Genomic DNA, 1,806 nt, shown 5'->3' with positions numbered 1-1,806 from the left:
CACTCACTCACTCACTCACTCACTCACTCACTCACTCACTCACTCACGATAGTCTCACCAGTTTTTGTAACATTAAGGTGTTCTTTCTTGAGGACTGAAGCAGACACCCGCTTGACTTCCGTGACTCTCCTTTTTGGCTTGATATCTGAAATGAAAACAAAGGAAATTGGTTATCAGTTTCATTAAAGATTTATATTAACAAAGTTATACATTGGAGTCTATTTGCAACTTTTTAAACTTGCTCTAGTGTTCCAGAAACAGAGAAAAAAATTAATAGATTGCTCCTCTTGAACCCTAGGTTCAACTTATAGTGAGCTTCTGTGCTGGAAAGGTTTCCTTCCTTAGATAGATAACTTTTACTACTGTAATTGGCTTTTGTATGTATGTGAATGTTTCTGTACGGTGCCCTGAGATGACTTTTGATGTGATCTGATGCTATATGAATAAACTGAATTGAATTGAATTAACTGAAAGGAATGAATAAAGTAATGATAGTCATGTCTGAAATGACCTTCTGCAAAATGGCTGAACTCACTTTTAGGGAAAGGGTCAGGCACTTGGCTCCTTGTAAAGAGATAAGAGTAGATTTGCTGCTCCTTAGCATCAAGGAGCCAGTTAAGAGTGGTTTTTGACACCTAGTAAGCACACCTTTCTGGACACCTTCCAAGGGAGCTGCTTCAGACCTGTCCTTCTAGGACCTTGGGGCAGACTCAGGAATCACTTATGAGAATAAATCTCACAGCTGTCTACAGTATATGTCCCAACGATTGGGCTGAAGGAAGTAGCTGAGAAGAGGGAGGTCTGGGGATCTCTCATGACCTGGTCTCAGATTAAATATGTAGACTGTCACCCAGGCCACATCTTTCATCAAGAGAGGCAGTTTTGTATATGTCAAAAATAAAGTGCCAGACGTTTTGGTTGGTTGGCGTCTCATCAACCATCGTCATGAGGTAAACTGATCACCAACTTTGGTCCTTTTTTTGATTAAAACTACTGCAGCACGTTTTAGTTTACTTTCTACATGGCCTTTGAAAATGTGTATGCTAACACACCAAAACAAATATTTATATAGTGATCTTGACAAAAATTAACATTGCCACTGGAAGCTTATAATTTGTTTTAGCCTTTGTCACTTTGTGTCAACAGGCAGCTTACCTTTCTTTGCAACACTCATCTTCTCAGGTTCTTTGTCTTCCTTGGGAGCCACTCTGGTTTCTTTTTCTTTTTTCAGGTGTAGGGGAGTAGGAGTTGTTTTCTTTTCCACTTTGGGAATCTTCTTTTCCATTTCCTGAGAAGATATTATTGTTTTTTCTTTTCTAATCAGCTTTTTTGGTTCTGCTTTTATTGCTGGCTTCTTTGGTTCTTTTTGTTCTTTTGTAGCCAGTTCTTGCACTTCTTCTTTTATAGACTTCTTTGCCACTGCCTTTTCTTTGGAAGTCTTATCTTGTTCTTCTTCCTCTTTTGAGACCTCAGTTAGTAACTTTTTAACTTGATGAATCATTTTATGTTCATGCTTTTTTTCTATAGAAAGTATATTTTCTTCTTTCCTTTCTTTGGGATGCTTATCTAATTCTTTCTTTGCTGTAACAACTTTATGAACTATTTCTTCTTTTGGATGTTTCTTTACATCTAGTTCTTCTATCTGGGGTTTCTTTTCCTCTTTCTCTTCTTTGGGATGTTTTTCTTCTTTCACCTCTTTCTGTGGTTTTGTTTCTGCTTTTACTTCTTTGGGATATTTTTCTTCTTTCACCTCTTTCTCGGGTTTCTTTTCCTCTTTGGGGTGTTTTTCTTCTTTCACCTCTTTCT

General features: G+C 37.6%; 1 protein-coding gene across 1 annotated transcript in view; it reads right to left on the bottom strand.

Moving 5' to 3' along the window:
- The window catches only part of LOC119427667 (trichohyalin), a 46,677-nt gene that overhangs the window by 27,159 nt on the left and 17,712 nt on the right, over positions 1-1,806 (bottom strand). Inside the window, exons 21-22 of the mRNA XM_037695303.1 lie at positions 1,156-1,804; positions 59-145 (exon numbers count right to left, since the gene is read on the bottom strand). Coding sequence (XP_037551231.1) covers positions 59-145; positions 1,156-1,804 — 736 coding nt within the window. The remainder of the gene's footprint in view (positions 1-58; positions 146-1,155; positions 1,805-1,806) is intronic.

This window comes from Nematolebias whitei, chromosome 21, assembly GCF_014905685.2.
Source record: "Nematolebias whitei isolate Nwh7 chromosome 21, NemWhi1, whole genome shotgun sequence".
In the NCBI taxonomy this organism is placed as follows: Eukaryota; Metazoa; Chordata; class Actinopteri; order Cyprinodontiformes; family Rivulidae; genus Nematolebias; species Nematolebias whitei.
This window is presented reverse-complemented; position numbering and strand designations above follow the sequence as displayed.